The following is a 27,041-nucleotide window of genomic DNA, read 5'->3' as shown; positions in this document are numbered from 1 at the left end:
CATAGAACAAGTTGTTCTCATTCCTATTCTCTCTCTTACTGTAGAAAGTAAGTGCCCACACTTTCTACAGCACACCAATGGTCTAAAACATATAGGTCCCCAAGGAGTGTGCATTCACAGAGATTCTGTTTATTGATGAGATCATACATCAGGCTGCTGTTTAATGTAACTGTAGCATTTCACTATTCCATAGCTCTGCCATTTGCAGAGAGTTGATTTGGAATAACAGTGACCTTACCCTGCAGGCCTGGGGAATGACGATTTTCATTACGGAACCATTTTGAAATGTTTCAAACTTAAACAGAATTTCAAGTGAGGCTCCCCCACTAGAAATGAAAGAGGGGGACAATGTAAAAACATCTCAAATGCCACTGTTAATATTACATCCCACATCACATATAAGAGATAATGATGTTTCTAACCAAAAAACATTGGAAAACATTGTAAATCATGTATATAAATGCAAAAGAGCCATCTGTTCATTTGTATGCTTCTTATATTAGGAGTTTATGCATTCAAGACTCTTGCATTCAAGACATGCTTGTACAATATTCATTTCACAGGTATCTACATTTGGTTGACTTACAGAATTTAGAGTGTTTAGGCCGACAGTAGAATTTGTAATTGTATTTTTTAAATATTATGCCTGACTTAACAGATCATCCAATCATCAAGAAGTAGCAACAAATAGAGCTCCTAGTGCAAAACTGTAGGATCATTGTCAGAAACTGTAGCCCTAAATGAACCACACTCAGTCTCTAAATTAACTTTTCTACTTTTGACATGTGTTTTAAAAAGAAAATCATTTTGTTAATGGATTTTAATTATACTTGAGTGCAAATTATACAATTCTAGCTAGCAATGCAGCCAACCACTTTAGCAAGCTAACCTATTTGGAATTATGCCTTAATTTTATTGCATATTAGCTTGCTCATCAGTGATCTCATGCAGCTAGGACAAAATTAGCATGATGACTGAGATGAACTTAAAGCTATGCGCAAGTAAGCATTCTTCTCATCTGTAAGTTGACCCTTTTTAGTCTGTGCGGGGGAAACAAAGATTTTAGATTTAATTTTGGTTTCTATATTATCAGTTATTGAAGTTTCTTCAGAGTTTCCAAAAATAGGCACTATAATTGGAGAATGACTACGGTCTGTGCCCATGTTACATATCACATAATATGCCATTTCTATGAAGATATTTCAGTGTTTCTTTGTGCCTGTTGTGTATTTTCTTCTCTAGGCAGTGGTATCACAATAAAAGTGTTTTCTCATATATCTGACCATACAAAATATTTGATAATAAATTTAATTTCATCCAGAACTTCCTTGCAAATTAATTGAGAGTACAAATAAAACAATAATTACAGCTCTGGTTATTATGAAAGCCCCGATTATGTTTCTTTTTCAGTCACTCTGAAGTACTTCAATCCAATCATATGTAACCTTTATTTCACTTTATTAATTACATTAATGGCATTTGGCAGACACTCTTATCCAGAGCGATGTACAGTTGATTAGACTAAGCAGGAGACAATCCTCCCCTGGAGCAATGCAGGGTTAAGGGCCTTGCTCAAGGGCCCAACAGCTGTGAGGGTCTTAGTGTGGCTACACCGGGATTCGAACCACCGACCTTGCAGGTCCCAGTCATGTACCTTAACTCAGTGCTGTCCTTCCAGCTCTCAGTGTGCCATGGAGTGTTTTCACCAAATACTGAAGTCCATATTACACGCATACTGCCTTGTGAATGAAAAAGAGGGGGTTGAGGGCACTCCCCTGCTGCTGTGAGAGAGGTAATATCGTACAAGAGTCACTTGGATTTAGTGTCTCTGAAACACTTTTGGGTCACACCATACAAGGTCCACTGAAACCGTTGCTAAGTGAGTAATGACACTCAATGCAACCTTCTTGGTTAGACTTCTAATTCTCAGTCTCACCTTGCAGAGCCACAAGGAAAAAATAACTATCGTTTTGATAAATGAAAAGCTGTACTAGATTTCAATCTTTTTCTCCCGAGTGTTGGTGTTACTACCAGTTCCTGGATCTGCATGGCAGGCCAGATATAGTGGGCCAATCTCCTACTGCGGTCATGATTCTCAATCTGAGCATGTGAAACCTGCACTTTGCCTGTCTGCAGTTAATAAACTGGACAGCATATTTTATTTCTGTACAGTCTAAAGAAAGGCTCACGAAAGATTAATGCTATAGCAAAACCTGACTGCTATCCTTTGCCTAGAACTGTTATTTGCTTTGATCATGTGGGAAATTGGTGAGTAAATATGACCTACTGAAGGAATATTGGCAGGTCCCCTTGTCCTCTCATGCAAAAGGCTGTTCTGCTTTCATGACACCAGATGGCTTTTTGCAGTATTCCGTCATACCTTCTGGAATTAAAAATGCACTGGCTTCATTCCAGTGACGGGTGAGGCAGGTTTTGTCCGGGTTGTCAGGTTGCGAGGTCTATTTAGATAGCGTAGTTGTCTTTTGATGTAGATTTAACACATCTGCGTGGTAAAGATAATATTATTGTTGTGGCATATATAGTCTTTCATTCATCCGAATTATAGTTTATTTTGCTTTTTGGCATTCAGGAAATAATCTTTAAAAATTTACCATACAGCAAAAAACGACTTGCACACATGGCATACGAAATAAATAGCAATTCTAGTGCTTGCCTGTTTTAGTTCTGTTGATGTAAATTATGCATGCAAAGTCCTTGTGCTGCATAGTGTGCATTATAAGGGAAAACACCATTAACAACATGTAAAGGTTAAAATAACAGATCACACCCTTCTCTAATGAATGTATATCCTGATAAAGAGACTAACACGGTCATCGTTGAAAGGCTTTCTGGGATGTTTACCACGGATGGTGCACTTCATCTGTCACTAGAAGGAGCAAAGCTTTGCGGTTTCTCAAGCTTGTATGCAAGCACTGAAAGGCGATACTGGTGCCTCACTGAGAACAGCTTATACTCATTCCTCATTTCTAACTACAGACTAAACATACTGACACCATTACCTGTGCCAGGTAGGTTAGGCATAAAACAAAATTAAAAAGAGTTTATAGCAGTTATATATCATGTGTAGCATTAAGGCTATGCATTTAATTAAGCATACAGATATTTTGAGTTAAATCAGCATTCAATAGGCTGATAATATGTATAGAAGCATGTGTCAGCTGCTATGCCAACCTGTCAGATGCCAACTTCCTCCTTACAGATATTCACCAACTCTCCAAGCAGCACACATACAAGTAAACAGCAATGCACCCTACTTCTTGCCAACGCTAGCCCCCTCCCTCCCAACACAGAGCATGCTCACACAGACAAGTGTGCTTCCACAGGTAAGCATACTCATACTGGTAAGTGTGCTCACACAAGTAACCATGCTGACACAGGTAAGTGTGCTCCCTGCTTTTTTCCCCTCACAGCAACCCAGGTAAGTCACACCACTACACTCACAATATAAATCATAATTAAAGAATTAAAACCTCAAACTCAAAAGTTAACAAAGAGCATAAATTCACCTGACACTGAGATCGCCAATAGTATTACTCACTTTCGACACCTTTTCCCTTCCTGATGGGCCTACTTGTACACTGGCCCTGTCCCAATCACCAATCACTGGCCCAGCCCCAATCACCAATCACTGGCCCAGCCCCAATCACCAATCCTCAGCAGCTGTCCCACATCAGCATCCAATGATTCAATGAACAAGGAAATGATCCTTATCTGCATGCCGTCTCTAAATCACCACTGAGGGGGCTGCGAGAAGGTTTGATGTACATACTTGTGTGGATGTGTGTGTATACGCAAGCGTGTGTGTCTGTGTGGTGTGGGCTGGGTGGTCTCTGCGGTGTATACAGTATAAGTTGGTAAATATACATGTATATGAAACATTCAGAGGCAGGAATTCCAAGTAAGTAAACCAGGCTTTGAACAACCCGTAAACTCATGTGCATTATTTAGCCATAAGCACTGAGACTTCCCATGTCTTCCACCCTTGACTGAATGAGACTGGGTTTGATTTTTCTACCCTGTTCCTTTCTTAAGCGTTTGGCCCCATTCAAGGGAGGAAAGTATGTCTGCCTGTCAGCCCGTTTCCTCCTCCATCATCATGGGTAGGGTAATAGAGCCGGGCTTGGCACAGAAATAAACAGCCTCTGGGAGAGAGGGGGAACAGAGGGGTTTGGGGTTTGGGGGTGTGGGCAGTGTCTCCATGTAGCAAATATGGGACTCATTGTCGATCTGACTCACTGTTGAAGCTCAGAGCAAATCCAAGCAAAATATTGAGAACAATTAAGGCATTCAGAGTTTGTTTGAGAGAGCACCACCCAACAGGGATCAAAACTGAACTCTCTCTAATGTTCTCCAAAAACCTTTTGTGCCAGCCTCTACAGCACCAGCACAGCACAGAGCAAACTGTAGTCTACAGTGTACTGTACAGTGTACTGTAGACTGGTGAGGGGACAGGGGTATAATTTCCTCCTACCCTCATGAGTCATTCCCCAGTGCATACTGAAACACCTACATCATGGGGTGTGGGGGGATGTAGTTTCGGGTTTAGGGTGTATACTGGTCAACCTTCAGTACTGATATAATTTCTACTCAGATGATATGCATTCTGTTTAATACTGAGAATTTTCCTGTGCACTCGCATGTGCACCAATGATGTCAGGGGAGTTGCAACTGCTATGCCATTTTTGAATTATGTGGTGTGTTTATATCAAGCCATAGCCACATTTTAAAATGTAAAAAATGTGGGTGGCAACTTGAGATTTAACAACCAGAATCTGGCTACTGGAGGTAGAGCTACCTTTAACTGTATTCACAAAATATACAGAATTCCTGTTAAAAAATTGAGCCAGACTCATCAAGCTTGTTTTTGGATATTACTTTTAAACAGGTGATCTATGTATATACAGTACTGCATTGATGTGTTAATCTAGAATCATCAGAATTCATGACCAGTTTATGCTAATGACACAAAGATCTGTTTTCTACAGGGTCTGCTATGAACGGCTTCCTTGTATGGGGAGTCTGTTTTACAAGGAACACCAGCCTTGTAAAAAGTGTCTGATTCATTTTTACTCTGCATTTTAAAGTAGTTACCTGAGATTCTAATAACATATTAGACAAGGGGAGTCGAGATGGGCAGAGTGGTTACATGCTGTATATAATATACGCACTAACAAATTAGAGGAAACAACACAGACAAAACATATTGTACACATGCTTGTGCTTCACTAATTACTGTAAACACCATGAACGCCTTGTTCCTGCCTGTCCTGAAGGAAATTATCACTTTGTAAAAGATTTTTGAATTTGGTATTTACTTCCAATGCCACACACTGGTCAGACACGTACAGTAACCATAGCACAGCTTCTTCTCAGAGGCAATGTTTTGGCACCTTGATGGCTGTATTTTTTTGTTAATGAGGCATATAGCTCATGTCCATAGTTGACATGAATGTATCATCACAATGTGTCCTTTACTGAAACCATCACCATAGCAACACCTTGGAAAGGACCGGCCTGCTTCACTTCCACTGTTCCCAGTGTCCGTTCTTATCTCATCTCTAATCACTGCATAGTTTTTATCATATATTACCATATATTATCACTGGAGTAAGCATAATAAGCCTTCAGTTCCAATATGAATAGGCTTTGCCCCCCTGCTATTCTTCAGAATGAAAGCATGGCTGAATTAAGTTAAGCTGAAAGCTGGTGAGTTCGAACATCCGCAATGTAAGACTCTGGCTTGAATGCAGTGTTCGCAAACATCTCTGTTTGCATGCATTGCGTGTAACATAACCCGTGGAATTGGAAATTGCACAGATACTGCATTTATACACTAATATAGTATCTGATTAATGATTAATAGTACTCATTAAAAAAACAAGCCCCATTTCCCAAGTCCCCATGATTGTACAGATAAAAGGTACACGTAGATAAATGTTGTTGAGCTATAATCTGTTTCATGCTAATTTTTAATATCATGCTAATAAATCTTCCTTTGTTATGACCGTTTTGACATTTTGATGAAGGTGATTTTGCACATGAAAGCAATCTCCTGAAGTACTTCCTGCATGACCATCAGGCAGTTCCTCCATTATAATGGAGACTGTGCCCTCCCCCCTGACACTGAACAGAGGCTGAAGAGGAAAAAATACTCTGAAATTGTGTTCGCTGATGGAAAGCCATGCACCTAGCTTCTTATTGAAAGGGATTGTGTTTATGCTTTGGAAATGGCCAAAAACATACTGAAATATACTGTATGCTTAGGTAACAACGGGTATTATATTAGAAAATGGTAAAATATGTAATCTTGCAGCAAAAAAAAGGAAATTTCATCAGATCTTCTGCTTTGTCAGAATTAAAATAGTTAGATGTTTCCCATAGTTCAGATGTTGGATTAGAATGCATTTAAATACTGTTATAAACCATCTCTATCATGCACTTAAGGCCACTGTCTAATGCTTAGGGATACCATAGCGAAACTGAAAGGTTTACCCCTGGATAAAAAATATAAGAAAAACATATTCATTTGCAGGTCAAAGTTAAGGGGTGAATGTTGAGTGAACCCAGGGATTGGGCTTTGGGATTGGGTCAGCGCACACATGTTTGGGGTGCTAGAAGTACCAAAGGTGAAGGAACCTGTTTGAATGACAGATGGCCTCCCTGTTCCTTCACTGCCCCTAGGCCCGGAATGTGCTTCCGGCTCAGTCTGGGAGCAGACGGTTTTCCTGGACGTCGGAGCAGCCATGTCTCTGTGTGATTGGGCGTGTTTGACAGACGGGCCTGGGGGGGCCTGGTGTTGGAGTAAAAGTGCCGGCCCGCGACAGGGCACTTTATCACGGGCCATGTTCAAAGCCTGTCTCCCTTGAGACGTCTGGTTGAGGGGGTGAGGGGGGCGCAGCCCCTGTGAGAGTGTGAGGTTTGGGGGGTAGGGTGGGCTAATGTGTGTCTGTGGACAGCTTTGAACAGCCACAAGGGTGGTCTGCTTTCGGAGAAAACGAAAGTTGAAATTTCATAATTTGAGTGCTTGTGGCTGTATGTTTTTTTTTTTTAAAGAGATGAAATTGATATTCATACCCAGATTACCCACCTGGACACCATTCAACCCCTAATGCCATCATTTCACTGTTTTGATTAAGGCTTCGGTAACTAGCCGACGTCTTATTTAGTGATGAATACCAGTAATTAGCCCAAACCTCCCAGGTACTGTTTGAACCTGCACAAACCAGCCACCCATCACGGCGACATGGATGTCAGCTAGAGGTGTGTAACCTTTGACCTCGTCTGAGGTGTGATGACAGCAGAGAAGAGCTGTAATTAGGCATTCTCACCACCCTCCTCCCCCCAATTACCACCTCTGTCCCCAAGGCTGTATTTCAGAGCTCATCCTGTGCCCAAAATGGCAGCTTCTGCTTCACTGGGACCTTCATGTCCTAAACTCACCCCTCCACAAAGGCATCGGAATGGCAGGACAGGATTTAAGCAGTCAGAGCGGTAGTGATTAGGCTCTAATTGCGACTGGGATGTATCAAATATCCCAATAACAGGCTGTCACATTCCAACTCTTAGTAAGATGTGTAATAGCTCACTTATGGAATATGTTTCACTTGACTTGAATGATGAGTTGGTCAATGGAGCTGCATTTTTAGAGCTGATTGCTCTATTGACGGTGTTTATAGAGAAATTGCCAGAGAAGTTAATTGCAGTGATTTACTTCAACCCATTTAATCCATTATCTACACTTAGATACACAACTTTCCCTAGAGTTTAGAGAGAATGATGCAAAAAAACAAAAACATCCAGTGAGTTCTGTGGGCAAAAATGCTTTGTTAATGAGAGGAGTCATGTTATGCAGAACCAAAACATAAAAAAAGGTCTAAAAATACCTAATAAAGTGGCCACCATGTATATATAACCTGGCAAATTTGTTTATCAGATATTGAGGAATATTAAAGCAGAAGCATGGCCATGTTCCTTAACAAGATCAAGCTGTGCACTTCCACCTCTCCCATAGACAAACTGGCCTCACAGAGGTGAACATTTAAGACAGCGATTTAGATGTGAATGCAGCGAGAGTGACTCACCTTTTTGTTAACACAAGCTTGGAAATCACATACCCAAAATAAAATGGTTACTATTCTTGAACCCTTTTAACTACAGGCATAATCAGAGTCTCTTCCGAAAATTAACACTTTGGGGTTTGTTTTCGAAGAGTCAGAATTACTCTAAATATTTCCAATACAAATTTACATCTGCTCAAACAGTGTAAATGGAAGCTTTTTTTCTCACAGAAAGGATTTTCTGTTTTTTGTTTTTTATTGTGACTGTGTCTTGTGTGCTTAGAAACACAATACAGGTGAAAAAATGCTTTCGAGAGTCCCGGAGAAATCAGCTGTACAGCTGTCCTTGACTACACAGCTGGCTGCTTTATTAAACTCCGGTTACATATGGGTTCACTGTGTAATTATAGCACAATTTAGCAGTTAATCAGTTTGATACATATCATACTTTAATATGGATATATTGATACACTTTTAGCATACATCGTCGAGAGTTTTGGAGGAACCAGCCTGCTCATCAAGGTTGAGTGTGATTATGACTTGTGATTGTTTATCATGCTTTTAGGAGGGAGATCTTTTGTTCTGTGAATTTTCCCCTACAAATGCTTTCAATCAAACAGTATATCCTGTTACCACAGTGATTGAAAATGGCAGCCTGAAAAAAAAGAATGAATGCCAAAAAAACCAAAAAAACCCTTAAGTGGTTCAAATCCATCCATGGAAAACCAAAACAAGACTGCTGAGGGACTGCAAGAGTGAGTTGGCTGTGAATAGCATCTGTGTATTTCCTCTAGACCACATTAAAATACTAATAAACTTTATTTATATAGCACTTTTCAAAACAGTGTTTCTCAACAAATAACAAAAATAACATCATAAACTCTTAAAACAGAGCAGACATCAAACATAACAATATATGGTGAATCCAGTGTTAAAAGCAAGTCGATAAAAATAAGTCTTTAAAAGTGATTCAAGAGATGACACTGGTTTTGCCAGTCTAATGTCCTCAGGTAGGGCATTCCAAAGCCTTGCACGTCCTGGTCATTGAGGAATGTTTTTAACTGAGCATTTGTGTTTAATTTAGTCCTTTTTGCTGTTCTGTTTATTATTCTGTATATTTTATGACCTGTATTGTCTCATTCTTTGAACCTCTGCAATCATGGCTCTCTTTTAAAAGAGGCTTGTGTCTCAAGGGGACCCCCTGAGTAAATAAATGGTACCTAATGATGCAATCAGATCTTTTATCTTAATGTTACATTCTCTGATTACTCGGGTTTGCAAGATCCAAAAAGAAACAACCTTGATTATGTTGTTATAGTTGCTACACTATGGCAGAATGACCAATAGTAGGTCACTAGCATATCATTTCATAAATCATTGATTAATGAATGTGAACCTTACCCAAATAAAATGTCATTTTAGCTCTTCCAACTAATCTTGATCTAGAATCTTTAGTGCAGATGCTATACTATGTAAGCCATATGTGTGCGCTTGTGTGATTCTGTTTTTCTTGTATAAATATAGATTATGTCTTTGTCAAACAAAATATATGTACCTTTTGTGATTTCTCTGTTCGTGCAACATGAATTCCAGCCAGTTTAGAAAGTGGAAAAACCTATTTCAGACCAGCCATGTTTGATGTCATATAACCTCCCAGGCTATTAACTGGCACCCTTTCCAGGGCAGTGGTAGGAATGATGGGAATGGCCTGACTGTAGAAATTACCTGCCTTCAGGAAGCCATAGAGGTTTCCAATAGTGGTAACGTCTGAATGTTACAATGTTTCTACCACCTTTTTCTAAAGCACTGTACAATTGATGCTTTACATTCACCCATTCACACACACTCACACACACCAACGGCGATTGGCTGCCATGCAAGGCACCAACCAGCTCGTCTGGAGCAATTGGGGGTTAGGTGTCTTGCTCAGGGACACTTCACCACACCCAGGACGGGATCGAACCGGCAACCCTTCGACTGCCAGACGACAGCTCTTACCTCCTGCACCAATCAAAATGTTAAAACATGCAGCCAAAGGCAATGATATTACCCTGCTGATGTCATATCGCAAAACAAAGGATGTGGTTATTTTTTACTTGTGTTGTGTGCTTTGCTCTTACACCAAATAAAATGCAACAATTTATTTCCAGCATCATGATACAATTTCAGGAATTGATTAAACGCTGTTTTACCCACCATGAAACCACTTCACCACAGGAATGGGTTATATTGGTCCATATCACTGCTGTGATTATATTTGACCTCAAAGCTCCTGAGAGTTGTGAACACTATTTATCTTTTCCTTCTCTTTTCTTTTTTATTTGGTGGGTGGAGTTGTTTAATTCTTCTGAGAATTAGGAGTCAACACAAGGTTTGATGTGTTACAAAATGCTGTCCATGCTAGCACATCTGCTTTTCTAAATAGGTTGAAAAGTGACAAACAACCTGAAAGTACCATTTTATTTTATTTTATATCTGCAATGTCTGTGTTACCCTAATGGAAACCATACTCGTCAATCATCCCACATTTGAATATTTAATATAATCAAGATTTCCATTTGCATAAAAGCAGCTTTCAGTCGTGTGTCTCATTTTATGTGTCCCGAATGCATCATTAGCAAATGCATTGAGTTTCATCATAACACAGAGGACCATTATACACACAGTGAACAGGAGTCTGTGCCAGCCGTATCTTTTCCAACAGTCAAATGATCTTATTATTTCGCATTTTAATGCGTGCATCATAGGGAGCAAATATGATGCATGTAAAACACATATTCCATACACCAGTGGAAGAAATCTGTCCTGCATCACTTCCTGACCGAATGTGAAACTCATATGTCTTCAGGGAGAATTCCCGGCAAGCCCTTCCCTCTCTGGGTGTAGTCTGCGGCCTGGCAGACATTGATTTGCTCATTTTCAAATCTGAGCCAAAGAGGTTTTAAAGAATCCGGTCAATCTGTTTAGAATTTAACCCCGGTTGGAGCTGCAGACACGACTGTAAGTCACATGTCCTGCACATTTCTTACCCAATATAGGTTTTCACAGGCGAGGCATGAAAGACTGCTTTCCTAAAAACCAGAGAGAATATCTTGCTGTGCTAATATCTGACACAATTAATATGGGTATACATATTTATAAATCCATAACTTTTTGTGTTTGAAATAATCATTTGAAAATGTGTTTTGTGTAAACTTGGGTGCACTTTGTCTAATCTTAGCTTTTGTCTAAAGTGCAGTCATAAGGGAAGGGGGCACATACCTTGTCCTGGCACATGTAACCATGCACATCAAGACATCTAGACATCTAGTGTGATAGTGCATCATATTTTTTGCAGTACATTTAGTCAGATTAACTAAATTCCATTTCCTTTTGGTTCAAAGTCATATAATTTGAGTGTGCAGTTCAGAATACCAGTTACTGCTGGCTTTTATCTTTTATTATGTGTATAATTGCCCTTTTCTTCATATCCTGTAATCTGTGTAATGAGGTAGGGATATTGATGATAGCTACAGAGTAGTATATGAGAAACCCCAAAAGGGCTGCAATAGGACTAATTAATCTCAGTTGTCTTGGGCAGAAAAAATGAGTGTCTGTGTTCACATTAGACCCACCATTACCATTGAGCCATGCAACCAGGCACACAGGCGCACACACACACACACACACGCACACACACACACACACACACACACACACTCTCTCTCTCTCTCTCTCTCTCTCTCTCTCTCTCTCACACACACACACACACTCTTTCTCTCTCTCTCTCTCTCTCTCTCTCTCACACACACACATTCTTTCTCTCTCTCTCACACACACACACACACACACACACACTCTCTCTCTCTCTCTCACACACACACACACTCTTTCTCTCTCTCTCTCTCACACACACACACACACACACACACTCACACTCTCTCTCTCTCTCTCGCTCTCTCTCTCTCACACACACACACACGCACACACTCACTCTCTCTCTCTCTCTCTCTCTCTCTCTCTCTCTCTCTCTCACACACACACACACACATTTGTAATATTTACATTTCAAGAGCGCTATATTTAATTAGTACATTTTTAACCTCAATTCTGGGCCTATTGTGCCTACCAGTATTATCAGTAAGAGTCACTTCTATGTGATTCACTGTAACCTGAAACTGGTTTAGAATCATGAAAACTCAAGATATTTGAAGGACTGCAGACTTCCAGTCAGTGCCAGTTCCAGCTCTGTCCCCCCAGCTATCGGCAGAACATTACATTTACTTCACAGAGCACGTCTGACCTTCTCAGTGACATCATTTCCTTGAGTTTAACTTGAAAGTGACTGCTTTTCTCCACCATACGGAACTGATGGAGCCGCAATATTAGTTGTGGTCCTTATTAAGCATTTTGCCCAGACCTGGCTGCTGTTTCAGGTCCCTCAGGCTGAAGCTGACAAATTTAATTTTTGTGTTCTGGGCAAGTGAAACACATTCAGAATGTTGATATTATTGTTAAAAACCATTGCTATGGTTACCCCTCCGCAAATGAGATGAAAACAATTGCCTGCATTGATTAGCGAGAAGAGGCACACAAACCCAAACTTGTGCAGATTATTGTTTCCTCTCCAAAATATTTTTTCTTTTATTTTTGTATTTCTCTGTGGATTTTCACAATTCTCACTGAAATATCTGGGATATGTACATATAAGTTGTGATGTTTGGATGTAGGGCATGGGGAGTCATGGATTCTCAGATGATTCGATAATGCTTTGCCCACCCTTCTGTGAAGAACAATGCATCCTCTGTCTGGCAGCCACAGTGCTATGAGATAATCTGACTGCTGTACTGAACTTTCTATCTGGTGCATATTGTTGTTCCACGGGTTTACCGTATTCTTCATAAACGTGAATAGCTAGTAATAAACCACCCATTTACCACCTGATATGTAATGATTCAACTTTCAGTGCATGTGTCTAAGGTGACATATTAGGTAGTACAACATATGGGTGGCCCCAGGGGATTTAACCCTTTAAATTATGCCCTTAATACATATATATATATATATATATATATATATATATATATATATATATGACTATACTAATTGCAATCAGTACCAAACTTAGTCTCCATTTTTAAATTGGAAATCAAGTTGGCCCAAGCTAAATTCAAATTCCTCCTGTACTCATAGTCACTTATTGGACAATGACCATTTAAAATAGACACTTGTGTCTAATAATAATTGTAAACAGACAGAAACAGAAATGCAATATCAAGTTTGTCTATGTTAAATTCTAATGCATCCATCTTCTCAATTCACAAGTAATAATAGTGGCTGAAGGCGAAAATGAGACTTTATAGAGAGGAAAACAGGAAGCATATGTCAGCTGCTGTACAGTGATTTACGGTGGAACAAGAATTGTGAATATCAAGCTGAAAATATCTGTTGGAATATCATACCAACTTCAGCCTAGTGCTTTTCTGGACAAGCCAGCAAAAAACATCTAATTATCTTCCCCTCGTAATAGGTCCTGGATCAGATACTGTACAGTCCTCCTGCACTGCTGTTATCCTATAGCTGGCCTATAGCTGGCTGAGCAGGCCAGGTCATGAATCACAACAGCGCTGTTTGTAAAGGTGCTACATGGACAGAAAGTGCAGGGACACTGAAACCCAGGTGCAGGGTCCCGTGGAGATAAATGATGGTCAATCGGAAAGATCTGGAATAATCATTACAGTATCAGCTTCTGCAGCGTCAAGTCGTTACTCAAGACCTGCAGTAATAGTGAATCAAGCTGTGATTACTTTGATTTAGCTGTGCTTCTGTTCACATTACTTATCCTGACATGTGCCTGGTTTCCACAGAGGGAAGATTGCATTGACCAACGTGAGATACATCACTTTTGAACTTCCAAGCACCCGAGCACCACCTTTGCTTGTTATGTGCAAAGAATCCATCAGGACACAGACAAGACTCTTGAGCTGTGTAACCCCATTCCCATAAAAGAGACTGATTTGTGGTGGTTATACAGTACTTCTTGACCGGGTGAGCAGTAGCCTGTCCTTAGCGAGCCCTGCTTCATCCCCACAGTAACTTTCCGACTGCCTCGATGTGACTCCATCTTATCCCCTACAGTGAACCCTGCTGAGCCTCAATGTGACAGACAGATTAATTTCATTGCATCAATGAAAATGATTTATTTGCTTATTAAAATTAAATGCTGGCTATTATATCTCATTTGGATAAATACATCCAGCAGATCTAATAAAAAGACAGAAACGTATACAGTATAAAATAAAATAAAATTGGTCACAAAAAATATGCACAAAAAATAATAAACCAGTAGAGTGAAGGATGATCAGCTGAGGGTATGGGGCAATCCATTCCAATTACATTACAGTATTTCAGCTGACTCGGTAATCCTGCTTTGTGATGCAGGCTTTTGACTGTGATTGATATTCTATATTTACGGAGGAAAATGTGCATTTGAAGCATTCACATACATGTGCCATGTTTGCATGAGGGCGGCCTGGTTGTGTAGTGGTTAAGGTACATCACTGGGACACGCAAGGTTAGTGGTTCAATCCCCGGTGTAGCCACAATAAGATCCGTGCAGCCATTGGGCCCTTGAGCAAGGCCCTTAACTTTGCATTACTCCAGGGGAGGATTGTCTCCTGCATGGTCTAATCAACTGTATGTCACTCTGGATAAGAGCGTCTGCCAAATGCCATTAATGTAATGTAACGTAATGTAATGTTTGTCCACCTGCCTTGTTTCTATCAGTGTACTTTAAATATGCGCATGATCTTAGTTCACATACATTTCTTAAGCCACCTTTTCTGTTAGTCTATATAATATTGGATATTATTATGTGAGTGCAGTCTTATGTATTGCATTTAGGATCAGTATCATTGAAAGTATCTTGCCCACGCCGCTTGATTATTTACTACATGAATGTTATAAAAAGGGGGGAAATTAAAAGACTTAAACTAATTCATTGATTGAGACTTGACGAGGCTACAATTCAGATAAAACGGAGTGCCTGGAGATGACCGTTACAACAGAAACCGATGGAGGGCGCACTTTTTTACGCCGCGAGTGTCTTCTCCCGGGTGCCTTTTGTCTCCATGTGGCGAAACGGGGGGCGTGTACAAGGAAGGCGATTGGTTCAAATATTCGTATATATAAAATGGAAGACACGTTTTCCTGAAACAGATCGTGTTTTCTTATGTTAGTCTGAGGACGTTCCTGAAGGAACTGTCTGACGTGACATTGGAGTCGCTGCTCTGAAGTTTTCTTATCGGTCTTGGTCTTTTTGAAGTCACTGCTCAGACTGCTCAAAAACAAAAATCAATGAAGGAGAGAAGAGTTAGTGAGAAATTATTTAAATACAGGATGGATCCCAGTCAGAGTGTGAAGTGTAAAATAGTGGTCGTGGGGGACAGTCAATGTGGGAAAACTGCTCTGTTGCACGTCTTCGCTAAGGATTGCTTTCCAGAGGTACGCTCCTTGATTTCGGCAAATGTCGTGAAGGCTCAACGCTGAAGAAACCAGAGTGTCTTCGTGAGGTTGACATGTCTGGATTAGCAGAACGGCGCTTCGCTTTAGTGGACGTTACAATTTGGTATAATCTAGTTGGTAGTTTTTGTCAGTAATAAGTGTCTGATGCTTGCCAATAATGTCTGAACTAAATATAATTCAGAACAAACAAACTTTTAGCGGCGCGCGTGTAACATGCTAGTTCTGTACCTAGCCTGCTTTTTAGTTGCCTGTAAAGGACTTGTTGGTTTGTGTTGCGTTATGTTTGTTTCCACCATCGGCAGATGATCTAACGCGTTTTACTCTTTCTGTTTAGAGCTACGTTCCTACAGTGTTTGAAAATTACACAGCCAGCTTTGAAATCGACACACAAAGAATTGAACTCAGTTTGTGGGATACTTCAGGTAAGCTGACGTTAATTCGCTTTGTGCCACTGTGCTGTGCACTTGCATCAGGTGCTCGTGTCCGGTTGTAATTGGGCTACAACTTTTATTCCTACAACATAATTGCTAATATTGCACATATACAGTTAGTGCTCTTTGCTCTAGATGTATTAAATATTAAGTTGAATAAATTGGATGCCTTATTTTGTTGACTAAAATTATTTTATTCTAACTTTTTGGTCTCTTGTGTCACTTGGTCTGTTTCTGCCAAAGTAAAAACAATGAGCTGTGCAGCTTTTGTCCAGCTGAGGAAAGCCATGTTCTCTCATTGCAGTGTTTGACCCTACATCTGGTCTGTATTGTTTTTGGATTACAAGAGTGATTAAATCTGTTTGAATATGTCCTGACCTCTACTGAATTTCGCCAACAATATGGGTTTGTTGCTGGACTGCTTTAGTTGGTCTTGCGCACAATCGGTTGTATATCTTTTGTTCATAGACTTTTAAGGATTCCAACAACTTGGTTGTCATTTTGTCTATGGACAAAATAAATAAGTGATTATGTGTAAAGACCTTCTGGAAGCGCACCATCACTTGTATTTCTTTTCCATGCTTTTTTCTAAATGTTTTTGACTAATATAATTAAGACCATTATCTGAAACCTGACCGCTTTCCCGTACATCTGTCTGCCTCTGGAACGTCTGTTATGCTGTGACAGACTTCCTAGGGAATTCGCTGGTTAGGTGTGCGGTCTAAATTTGTGGGGGTCGCCCTGTTTAACGGGCCCTTCCCTCGGCGTGTCTGAAGAAGCAGTCTGGGGATGGTGGAGGATTGCTTTGCCTCTTTGGAATGTGAAGAACGAGCCGGCTGGACTCGCACTCAGACAGCGGTATTAAATCTTTGTGTGCGCCACCCAAGCCCCCGCCAATCGTGCGCTCTCCTCAAAGCATGGAGAAGACGTATAAATAAACAGTTCGGCACGCCAGTCGGGATGGCTTTGGTTATGAATTGCACTGAGGGAGCCGGGGCATTTAACCAGATGTGTGAAATTGGCCGTAAGGTATGCACACTTTGATGTAGGCATACTTTTTTAAAATATATATATATATATATATATATATATATATATATATATTTTTTTTTAAACACGATCTACACTGGCCACATTTCTCAATACATTTTCCGTGCTCACAAATGATTGATTCTCGCTTTACAATGAAAAACAAGCCAACAGAAGCCTGTGTAGCCTACCTTACCTCTCTCTAAATACAGATATAGGCTACATAGTCTTTAAAAAAAATCTTTTTTTTGTCTTTTTTTTTTTTTTCTGGGAACATGGCCAAACATTCCACATGCAGTGCTCAATAGAATTTTCCTGGTCTTACCTGTTTCGGGGTAACGATTGTTTACAGCTGTGGCATGGAAACCCCTGGGATTCCCAGTCTGGAGTCTGGGAGTAATTATGTGCTGTTGCTGAACTCTTCCCTAACCCTGTGATTGGGCATACTGCCTCAGCAGCCTGCTGCCTTGCATTTCTGTGTAGGAAGGCATGGGGGGGGAGGCTTCGGTCTGTCTGTGACTGCCGGGCTGATTGTGTGGGGGGTTGGGGGAGGTTTTGAGCCTGTCCAGGCTCCACCACCCCACCCTTCCTCCAGCTTTGAAAACCGCCAGCTTTACTTTCAGATATGCCTGTCAGCAAGCTGACTATTCTAACCAAACATTAACAGTTTAGTAGCCTGTTAAGCCTGTACCCACAAACTATAGAGAAATGTAATTAAAAAAAAAATGGTTTTAAACCGTTGTAGCATTTCGTGTTTCGAGTCTTGATAGGAAGGCTCTAGGCCAGGAATAATTGAATCAATGGCCAAGAATGGCTGGTTTTCCACCCTCTCTTTAGCTGGGTATTGGGTATGAAGACAGTCTGGCCAGTCAGTGGCGCTAATTGTTCAGTTTCACCCAGGAGAAAATGGAACTGGGGCTGGATTTGGATTTGAGGGCCAGAGTTGATCCTGGCTCCAGGCTGCCCTACCTGGTTCTGCTTGAAGGGTTTTGAGCGCAGCCGGGCCTTTGTGCTCAGCGCAGGGGCAGCTGCTGCCTCCCTGGCATTGTGCTTACTATCCTCCAGACGGCAGTGGTCCGGTGGCAACAAACCTGCTGGCAAATCACTCCCTGCTCTGGCACTGGATGCCACAGCGACTGGTCGGGTGGGTCTTAATGAAGCAGCTGTTGAAGGCTGCGATTACTGATGGGCCCTAGACGTTCTGAAATGTGGCGTGGTACTGGCCAGTGTAAGCTTTGTGCATAAAAGTGAATGAATAGGTGTAGGAAGGATTTGGCCGGTCGAATGGGGTGGAGGGGGAATTAACTGTAGCAGCATTAGCTGGTATGTGGGTCAAATTTCACTCCTACCTCATACTGTGGCGTCTTATGTTTTTAATGGCCTAATGGGGAAAGTTGTGTTTAATTAAAGCACCCCTGAAGTACTTGAGGTGCTTGTCTTTGTCTGAGCAAGCAGACCTCTTACCCACTGTAACCTCTGCCTGTGTATCTTCAGGAGCAGGGCTTTTAGCCATGAACAAAGCACTTTGAGTCTGGTGTGTCTCTGATCTCCTGGCCCACGTCCACAGCGGGTGTGCATGCCTTCCCCCTCCTTCCCCTCCCAAACTTGCACCCCCTACATTTTCGACCCCCTGCAGCACCGGCATAATTACTGCACAACTGCCTGCAGGCCCGTGGCTGTTGAATTGGCTGCCTCTTTGAAGGCTCCCTGAAAAGCTGCATGGCCCAAATCGATATCAGTCCCCTGAATCTCGTCCAGGGAGGTGCAAGGGAAGGCGTCCGAGGGGAGTCCTGCTCTCTTCCCCCACCGCTCCACTCCCCTCCCCTACTGGGCCCGTCCCTTTTGTTCTCTGATTATCTGTGAAGGAGTTAATGAGCCTGCTCAGTCAGTCAGAGGCTAATGATAAAATGAAGGTAATTAAGGAAATGCTTGGATGTCGCAATCTTCCATTCACTCAAATTTAAACTAGTTGGTCACAAGTGGGGGGTGCGGGTGATTCTTAATTCAGTCCCTCTAAATGTGTCTCCTTTGGCCCCTTGGAATTTTAGGACTGTATTCAGTTAACCTACCACCACTGACGCCAGTAGGTTGTTTACAAACTTGTAGGCTATATTTGGACAAATCCTGTAGGGTGAGATTGCAAGGTGCTGTTTCAGAACTGTCTGCTCTCTGCATAGCATGAATTCCTCCCTCCATTAGTCCAATGTGAAGCAATATGACTAATTTCTGTTTTGGTCGTTAAGGTGTGGGCATCTGGTTTCTTTCAGCTGTCTGGGCTGGGTTAGCTGAGCCCCGACGTCAAGAATCTTGGTCCTCCTGTGCCATCAAGGAACATTTTTGCTGAATTGTGCATCGAGTGAACTGGAGCTGCATACCTCACATTCCTTGGATGAAAAGTCAACGATTTTTCCGCAGAAAGGGTCTATTGTGAGCCTTTGAGCAGGAAGCTCTTTCTCAGAAGCTTGTCTGGGCTTTTGGAATGAATGTACCTTTTATTTAAATTTTTTTTTTTTTTTTATAAGAAAATTCTTACATTGTCATTGCTGAAGGAAATTAAATTTTGGCTGGATGCAAGGTCAACGACCTGTTGATACAGTAGCGTGCAATGGCCTGTGAATGCTTCTACATTCTCAAGAACTGCTTTCACAAGGTCTATTTGACTCAATGGAGGGTTTTGTATCCAACTCCTTATAACCCGAAGGATAAGTGGATGCGTTTCCTCTAGACCATTTCATTGAATTTCTAATTGTGCCGAGACTATTCCAGTTGGCCTTTGTTGCCCTAACATAGTGCTGTGGGGAATTCTGATTCTTACTTTCCAAGCTATGGTTGTCTAGGAATGTCAACAAATTGTCCAAGGTAATTCTGGATGCTGGGACTGAGGTTGTGGTTACACAGTGATGAGGATGGCTCATTAAGGATGAAGCTCCATCTTTCATTCTCCTGGGTAGCATTTGAAACTGGTGGTGGATCATCAGCAGATCTGTAACCTGCTGAGAAATCCCTCTGAAATATTAGCTGCATAATGGCTGGGCGGGGACCTGTTTGCAGTCCATTAGAGCTGAGGCCAGGTGGACCTGGTTTGCGGTGGCTGTTCTGTTTGTGCAGGTGTCTCCGGACCCAGCCCATCCTCTTGAATCAGCCTGGCTCTGGGTGGGGGTGCTGGCTGCTTTCACTGGGCTTGTAGTTAGACCTGCTTACTTGTCAGACTGAGGGTTTGTAAATGAGAGCAACTGCCTTTCCTGCAGTTTCTAAATCTTATGGAAAAAGAGGCTTGGTGTGTCTCGCATGCAATGAGCATGAATTTAAAAGCAAACTGAAACCTGGTACAGTATATTTGTTATGTCATTCAGTGACCGTGATGAAGGCCAACGTGGCCTGTCCGTCACAGAAGGAAGACGCTGAAAACCTGTTAAGCATGCAAGAGCGCAGATCTTCTGTAAAGGACATCCCGATTTGGATTCACTGAGAAATGGTTCATGTTGTATTTAGTCGTTTAATACTTTATTGATGACGAAGATTCAACCTGCCACCTGGAATTTCTTTGATATAATGTAAGACTCTTCCTTTGAGTGGAGACTAATTCTATCGATTTTCCTGGCTATTAATTGACTTTAATATGTGGCTCAATGGTTCTTTTTGTCATTGTTATTCCTGCATCATTGTGCCAAATCAAAACCAGTCACTTACAAATTTTGAACATTTTATTGAATATTTTTCAGGGGCTAATAACCAAGTCACGGTTTTTAACCCATACTTAACTTTAAAGGTAGGTGTACACAAAACCATACTGCTATCAGTGCATTTGGAGAACTTGAGTAAAAAGCTGGTACTCTGAGCACTGAGATGAGATGCAGCCTCATGCAAACTAACATACCTGAGAATATGAAACTTGGCAGGACCTTCTCTCAGTATCCTGTGAAGGCTGATCTGATGGCTGAAGCATAGCATTTCGCAATGTAACGTTATACTTGTGAGTTAGCGTTGTGACCATTCCTCCTCTAAGACATATTTGTTGTATGAGGTCAGTTAAAATGGTGGGCTGGAGTCAATGTGGCTGTGGAATATGGATGGGCTCAGATACAGATCATTTGACAGCTGGACCATTGGACAATGGACCTCTCAGATGCATCTTGGTCTTGGGCTGTTGGGCTTGCTCTCTAACCTCGTTCAGCTTTGGACCTGGTTGTGCAGTTGTATTTATTTGCATCTGCACTTCAGTGAGTCAGTCGTTTATCTGGCGCAGAGGGCATTTGCCGATGTTGAGCAACTTTCTTTCTTTTTTTTCTTTTTTCTTTTCCTCCTCTCAAGCATTCCTTTTGATTGAGCTCCCTTCCGGTTAATGCTGTAAATGATGCTTTGTCTTCAGCAGAAATTTCCTTGCTAGTGATGGGGCAAAAATAGAAAAAAAAAAATTTTCTGTAAAGGTGCTGGACCTTGTACTCAATGCAGAGCTGGCTGTTTGATCTCGAAAGGCTAGGCTGCGTATGTAGCCTGCTCATGATGAACCATTACTTCCTTGCAGACAGTCTTGATTAAAGTTAAAGGGGTTGGGGGAGCTGGAGACTTTTCACTTCAAATGTTTAGAACTGAGCTTGCAATGAACCTTCCAGAGATCACATAATTCTTGGGAAAGCAAAATTCCCTGGATTCCGAGCAGCGGGTGTATATATACAATGTGGGAAATTCAGATTTTCCACAGCCCACAATATGGCCGATGCACCTTGATGTAAGGCTATACTCCCATCACATCATTGTGGAAATTGTTTTAGTTGGAATGCTCCTATCCCCCCCTACACAAACATGGTATGTGCCATTTTGGATTGCTGCTTCTGTATTCTGTGCTTTTGCTATTCACACTTGATAATGCCTTGACTCTTTAGCCAATAATGACTTCAGTGACTTTGTCCTCCAGGATTTCAGTTTGAATTGCCTGGAAATTTGACCATTGACCACCAGTCTTCAAATATGAGACCTGTATTAACATAATTGCTGGATTCCATGCTCATGAATATTTGCTTCAATTGGTAATAGTTTTGCTGATACCCCTGTCCCTCCCAACAGCTAAGGTTTAATTCCCATTATATTTTTACCTCAAGTGCTTTGTTGCCCTTGCTCTAGGTTGTCCGTGAAGAGGGAATGCAATGCTGGATATTATATTTACAGTCGTTTCTGACCTGCAGCTGGTTTTACAATGGCAGGTATATGTGCATTCAAAGGGTTGAGGTATGCACTTGAAGTAATTCCTTGAAAGTAGTTTGCGCAGTGACCTTTCCAAAAGTTTAGGGTTGACCTCCTTTGGTTGTCTAGATTTGTATAGTTCTGTAATCCTCTAAATATGTACTTGCTATGCTTCAAAACAATCTGGTGCAAAACAGTTGCTGATTTGTCTCAAACAAAAATCTGAATTGAATTTGAATGATTCAAATGTGCTTAGTTTGAAAAGGCACCTTCAAGCCTTTAGTCTCTCCAGACAAAGATTGTTCTGCTAAAGAACGATTGTTAGGTAGCAAGCCTGCAATGAGTTTTCTGAAAGTAATTAATTTGTTGTCCTGAGGTGCTGCATCTGCCCTAATGCTGCAGTGTTGGTGCAGAATGCCCTGAGAGACCAGGGGCTGTGCTGGGAGCTGCTCTCTGATCTGGGGTCCAGATGTGCTATTGCAGGCATGGCAATGGAAGTCATGGGCGTTTAGTTTTGCATACGTTCTCATTATGGGAAATGGTTTGATGTTGTGCATCATCTTTGACGGAGGAAATGTGCAGCTAGAGGCCTGCCTTAATGGATCTGTGGGCCTTTGTGCCACTGTCATTGCATGATGAATTGTGTTCTCCAGTTCTCTTCAGATTTGCTTTCACTCCTACACTTGGTTTAAGACTATGTATGAATTGTTCTGTGCGTATGTCCTGTTTTGTCAGTGGTATTTTTTTAAATTTATTTTATTTAAGAGAATGTTTCATGTTGACTTGAAGTTGCTTCTTTTTCTTTTCTTTTTTTAATTATTATTATTTTTTTGTGTTCAGGGTCGCCATATTACGACAATGTGAGGCCTCTCTCATACCCTGACTCCGATGCTGTCCTGATCTGTTTTGACATCAGCCGGCCAGAGACCTTGGACAGCATCATGAAGAAGGTGGGAATGTCTAGCTATTCTCTCTCTCAAACCTTAAATTCTCTTCTGTTCTCCCAATGTGATCATGTCCCATCCAGTGTCTGAAGTCCTGCCATCCATTTGAGAGGCTGCACAGTTAAAGCAGTGGATCACCAAATGGCTAATGCAGCTGGTGCAGGCTGGTCACATGACTTGATGTCACCACTGAGCAGTAGGTTGGAAAAGGCTACTCTTCTGAACGCGTTCTTCCCTGGATGTTGTGGAGGGCAGTTTTGCCATGTCCGCAGGGCAACGTGAGGGCAGGTTGCGATGCCAGCAGGTGCCTATCCTGAGATGCTGCTCAGGAACCTCACGTTCCACTGCTTTCAGCTTCTACCATTGTTTTCCTTTCAACAGTTTGTGCTAAAATAAATACGATATTTATCTAATTTAAACATGCCAGTAACGTTTTGAGTTTGAGTATTTGAGTGATGGATTGGTGACCGTGGCTATTGACTGTGTGCAGCTGTGATGAAGGCTGACCTCCCTGACCCCTCTTCCTTACAGTGGAAAGGAGAGATCCAGGAGTTCTGTCCCAACACCAAGATGCTACTGGTGGGGTGCAAGTCAGACCTGCGCACAGACCTCACAACACTGGTGGAACTGTCCAACCACAGGCAGGCGCCGGTGTCATATGATCAGGTCAGCCTTGCGCTTGCACTTCCTAGCAGCCTTTGCACTTTAGCAAGTGAGCCCAGAGTGGTATTTAGATGGATGGAGCTACAAAACACTATCAATGACTGTGATTTTGAAGCAATCGGTGTTTTTTTTAATTTTTATTTATTTATTTATATATTTTTTTTTTATTTATTTATTTTTTCTGGAGGCTAAAATGTGTGGGCCGGGGCCGCGGTGGCGCAACGGGCTAAGATGCAGCATACTTGCGGCTGCAGTTTGCTGCAGTTGCGCACCGGGGACCAGGGTTCGATTCCTGGTCCTGCCAAAAGCCAAGTTTGGCCGGCTCATTAATTGGCTCGCCGCTCTAGAGGGAGGCCCTTGGCAGGGTTAGCTGATCGCTGTACAATAAGCGCCTTAGACGCCTTGGAACCGGACACGATTAGAGAGACGTCTTGAAGGCGTGCCTCTCTTCCTCGGCCCTGGCGGGGTGTGGATGGTGTAACCCTAACTCCAATTGAATTAGAGGGTTACAATTGGCTACTACATTGGGAGAAAAAGCATGGTCTAACATGCATCAATGACCCAGTGATTTTGAGCCAATCGCTGATCTGCGATTAACAGCTCCTTTGTAGCTGTACTAATATGGGCTTTAGATTATCCTATCACTTGCTTGTGATGTTTAATATGTTTTTTGAAGCCATGCTTATGGGGGGCGACCTCAGTATTTTTCCAGTATAGAAACTACCCTATCTTGAAGGAATACTTGATGGATTAAACCGATGGTTGGAAAGGGATGATCTAAGAGGCATTCAGTTCTGAGTGTTGCTGCAGGCTTCATAATATTGGACAGGTTGTTTGCTTCCTTGAGGTTTTTATTAAAAAAGTCACTAAATCTTGATCAAAGACCATCCTTTTTTAAGCCTTTTTATTAACCTGGGGTAATGTAGGCTATCGGTCAATTTTACAATCAATTTAGCCCATATTGAGATTTGATCCAAGCTATTGGCCGAGGAGTTTTCAGGACCATTAAGTTTCAGCATTGGTTGTTTAATATTAAATATTATCCATAACCCTGTTCCTCTCGCATCAGCACCTTTAATCTGAAATGAACACGGGAAATATCTTCATTAAACTGACTATAGATTACACATCAAAATGTTATCTCCCTTATTTTTATGTCCATGTAAAAATAGCTGATTGTCTGACCCCTTCATGCATAAGGCCACGCTGTTATTTTATTGAGTGTGTTGGGGTTGTCATACTCTGAGCTTCCTTGAAGCGGCTGATTTTAAACTCTTCGTCTCAATTTGTTGAAGCCAACCAATGCTGTCTCTCCTGGAGTATGGTTATGCCCTTAGTCTACTTTTATTCTGTTGGTCTTGGGGGGGGAAAAGTGATTTTAATATTTATGTAAATTATGCAGAGATATTAATGTGTGCTCTTTGCCATCTGCTCAAGCTGTGCCCTCTAAAAATGAATTTGAATATTGTCAGTTATTGTAGGCAATCACTCTGAATTGGGCACGTCTGAGAATGAGAAGTTTGAAATGTAGCAGACTGAGGACCGCGATTCCTTCACCCACAGGGCTCGCACACAGCCAAGCAGCTCTCCGCCCCGTACATCGAGTGCTCGGCCCTGCAGTCCGAGAACAGCGTCCGGGACATCTTCCACCTGGCCACGCTGGCCTGCGTCAGCAAGAACAAGAAGAACGTCAAGCGGCGCAAGTCCTCCCGCGGCTCCAAGCGCATCTCTCACGTGCCCAGTCGGCCTGACCTGTCTGCCGCGGCGTCCGACAGGCGCAAGGACAAAGCCAAGAGCTGCGCGATCATGTGACGGGGGCCTGACCGATGCGATTTTCTGGATGCTGGGACCGGGGGGCCGGGCCGAGCCAGGCACGTGGACCCCCTCGACAGTCGCGCGTGTGCGGAGCGACAGTGACTGTGGCGGTGATAAGGGTTTTTGGGGTGTTTCTGCACTTTAAAGCATGTGTGCTTTGTGTTGGGTTTGGGTTAATGCACTCTGCACAACCTGAAGTGAGCCAGAGTACAGTGCCATTGATAAATATGAAGAAATGCATACGTGCCCTGCGGAGAGGGTTCCGGGAGCCTCAAAGGCTTGTCGGGGGTCTTGGTCATGGTGATGTTGACCTCGGTTGTGCAGAAATGAGCAGAGGGTGTGGGTGTGAATATAGAGTCTCGAGTGACTCCCCACCATGAGCCTGCCGTTTGGCCTGAAGTCACTCTGAGCTGCGCACCACAGGGTGCGGGACTGGAGTTGAGTCTCGACCTTAGCCTGGAGGACTGTCTTCACTGGTGTCCTGCCGTTTCAGTAACCTTCCAATGCATAGCCTCCCTGGGCTTCCTAATCACACTTTACAAGCCTTTTCTGTTCCCAAAGCTGCTTATCCTTTGGAACAGCTTAATATTTCTTAGTCATGGGCTGGGTATTGAAACATGGTGTTCAACACGTGAAGTGCAGTACCAGTGTTATGGTTGGCCTTAAGGTCTTCTACTCACTACAGAGTGGGAGGTGTCATCAGCTGCTCTGTTATGAGAACAGTGTATTTGTATTCTCAAGGGCAGCATTATCCACTAGCTGGCATATGCATCTCTATTTAATTTTTTATCAAATAGAAATTTATGAAAGTGTTAAACTGTAGAATGTCACCCTTTTGAATGTTGAAAGCAGTTTGTAAGTCTGTTTTATTGATGTTTCAGAAGTATTTATTGAACAGTATATTTTTCCTTTTGAAATAAATTCAAAATAAAAATTGTCTTGGCACTTAAGTCTCTTGGAATGCCTCCCCCCGTTAAAGACAATTCGGATTCACACACTGACGTGAAATAAATTTGTCTTGTCACATTGTTTTGTTCTGCACTTGCATGTATAAAGGGCTGTAAATTCTACAGTTTACCTGAGATGGATGCAAATATCTTGTCAAAATGTGTACTAGGTATAGTTGATGTACCTAATACAAGCTTTACATGGTTTTACGTTTTGGTTACAGGAAAGGGGCTGGTGAGCATATTTCTCTGTATTGCTACCGTTTCTGTGGTCTGTGGTCTCTATTAGGGTGGCCTGTAGCGTAGTGATTTAGGTACATGACTGGGACCCGCACGGTTGATGGTTCGTTCCCCGGTGTAGCCACTATAAGATCCGCACAGCCATTGGGCCCTTGAGCAAGGCCCTTAACCCTGCATTGCTCCAGGAGAGGATTGTCTCCTGCTTCGTCT

The 27,041-nt window shown here is 42.0% G+C and overlaps 1 protein-coding gene across 1 annotated transcript; it reads left to right on the top strand.

The window, feature by feature from the left end:
• The first annotated feature begins 15,266 nt into the window (after nucleotides 1-15,266).
• On the top strand, nucleotides 15,267-26,594 carry LOC133116702 (rho-related GTP-binding protein RhoE-like). The gene is made up of 5 exons (XM_061226565.1): nucleotides 15,267-15,560; nucleotides 15,916-16,003; nucleotides 23,063-23,172; nucleotides 23,698-23,832; nucleotides 25,393-26,594. The coding sequence occupies exons 1-5, from the start codon at nucleotides 15,414-15,416 to the stop codon at nucleotides 25,639-25,641; spliced, it is 729 nt and encodes a 242-aa protein (XP_061082549.1). The 5' UTR covers nucleotides 15,267-15,413; the 3' UTR covers nucleotides 25,642-26,594.
• The last annotated feature ends 447 nt before the right edge of the window (nucleotides 26,595-27,041 follow it).

This window comes from Conger conger, chromosome 17 (assembly GCF_963514075.1).
Source record: "Conger conger chromosome 17, fConCon1.1, whole genome shotgun sequence".
NCBI lineage: Eukaryota > Metazoa > Chordata > Actinopteri > Anguilliformes > Congridae > Conger > Conger conger.
This window is presented reverse-complemented; position numbering and strand designations above follow the sequence as displayed.

What these genes read in the sequence shown, in the direction of transcription:
- LOC133116702 (XM_061226565.1), top strand. Translation starts at nt 15,414, where the DNA reads ATGAAGGAGAGAAGAGTTAGTGAGAAATTATTTAAATACAGGATGGAT. An exon ending in CAGTTTGTGGGATACTTCAG is followed by an intron (nt 16,004 to 23,062) that starts GTAAGCTGACGT and finishes TTTTGTGTTCAG; the next exon opens with GGTCGCCATATTACGACAAT. An exon ending in CGCCGGTGTCATATGATCAG is followed by an intron (nt 23,833 to 25,392) that starts GTCAGCCTTGCG and finishes CTTCACCCACAG; the next exon opens with GGCTCGCACACAGCCAAGCA.